This window comes from Brassica oleracea, chromosome C2, assembly GCF_000695525.1.
Source record: "Brassica oleracea var. oleracea cultivar TO1000 chromosome C2, BOL, whole genome shotgun sequence".
In the NCBI taxonomy this organism is placed as follows: Eukaryota; Viridiplantae; Streptophyta; class Magnoliopsida; order Brassicales; family Brassicaceae; genus Brassica; species Brassica oleracea.
This window is the reverse complement of record NC_027749.1, coordinates 33,957,287-33,958,931: the sequence shown is the minus strand read 5'-3', so window position 1 is coordinate 33,958,931 and position 1,645 is coordinate 33,957,287. Positions and strand designations below refer to the sequence as shown.

Below are 1,645 nucleotides of genomic sequence, written 5' to 3'. Positions count from 1 at the left end.
AGCAGCTGCTGCAACATAGCTTTTGTCTCATCTTGCGGAACAGCGACAAGAGCGGAGGTAGCTGGCTGAGTGTTTGGTGTTTCTGCATCTGAGGTGGATTGTTCTGCGGTTGGCTTAGAACATATGTCCGGGGTTGGTAGTTCTTTTGATACCCGGCATACTGACCTTGGTTACTCTGTGCAGGATCAGCTGGTTTGTCTTGCTTAGGCCAGAAAAGCTGTGGGTTATGCCTCACGTTAGGGTTTGGGTGGTAGTTTTGGAGCTGCCATCCTTGCCCATTCGCGTAGCTCACCTCTTGCTGATCGTCTCCTGATATTTCAGCATCAAACGCCGGGTCACCGACACTCTTCTCAGGAGCTGCTTCTTCCATTATGAACACTTGGCTTTGGTTTCCCTTAAGCAGTTGGTCCACCTTTGCAGCGAGATCATCTATACTGTTCACACTCTTCGAATGGTCATGCTCCTTGTTCTTGTTTAGTGAACTTGAAGCCATGTTCTCAATCAGCCCGAACGCACCAGGTGTGGTTTGAGTCATGAAATCTCCATTACTCAAAGAATCAAGGGTGTTTCGAAACTCATAGCTCACTCCATCATAGAACACCTCCAATATATAGTCATCGTCAAACCCATGGTGCGGGCACTCTCTCTGGTACTCCTTGTACCTCTCCCAAGCTTCATGAAAAGGTTTATCAGACTTCTGCTTGAAATTGGAGGTCAAGTGCCATAGAGCCGCGGTTTTAGACTTCATGTAGAAGTGGCTCAGGAACGCTGATCGGACCTGGTCCCATGAGGTAAGAGAGCCGGTTGGCAGAGATTGGAGCCGGCGAGAAGCTTTCCCTTAAAGAGAGAATGGGAACATCGCGCATTTCACATAGTCCGGTGGCACTCCGTTAGAGCGAGAGAAATTGCAGATTCTCTCAAAGGCTTCGATGTGTTCCATCGGGATGTCAGTAGTGAGACCGCTGAACGTGCTCTTCTATACCAGACTTATCAGTGCAGGTTTGATCTCATAGTCTTGCCGAGTGCAAGGAGGATGGTTGATGGGGGAGCGGTTAGTAGCGAAGTTCCGCGGAAGGTTCCGCTCCCCAATAGGAGCACCACGCTCTTCTCGCGCGGCGCTCTCGGCTGCTTCTTGAGCATCTTGTTGCTGATTTTGGATGGTCTGCTGCATCTGCAACATCTGTTGTTGCTGAGTCTGCATTTGTTGTTGAATGATTGCCAGGGCAGCAGTGAGGTCATCCTGATTGCCGTGATCACCCATGTTGGTGTCGATTGTTCTCGGCTGTTGACGGTTCTGTCTTTCTAATCTTGCGAGTTTGTTGTTTGTCAGCTGATGTAGTGGTCCTTGTGCGTTGCTCCGAGTATGTCTACTGGTCATGCACTTGGATCATCTGTTCCAACAAAGAATTAAAAGCAAGTTAGAAATCTCAAACTAAATATTAAACCGAGAAATAAAGGTAAAAGCCTGGTCCCCGTCAAAACAGAGCCAAAACTTGATACACAAAAAATGAATCCTTGCTACTGTCAAGTTAACAGTGGTAATTGTAATATTTGAGATTCAATCCAGAGGACCAGTTTACTCTTTGCTCTTATGAGATCAATATTAAACTGGGAAACAAGTGGGGTTTTAAAATCAATGGTGACG

At 47.2% G+C, this 1,645-nt stretch overlaps 1 protein-coding gene across 1 annotated transcript in view; it reads right to left on the bottom strand.

Moving 5' to 3' along the window:
• Positions 1 to 1,261, bottom strand: part of LOC106324063 — a 1,994-nt gene extending 733 nt beyond the window's left edge. The window contains exons 1-2 of the mRNA XM_013762087.1: positions 983 to 1,261; positions 153 to 778 (exon numbers count right to left, since the gene is read on the bottom strand). Coding sequence (XP_013617541.1) covers positions 153 to 778; positions 983 to 1,261 — 905 coding nt within the window. The remainder of the gene's footprint in view (positions 1 to 152; positions 779 to 982) is intronic.
• Positions 1,262 to 1,645: the final 384 nt, after the last annotated feature.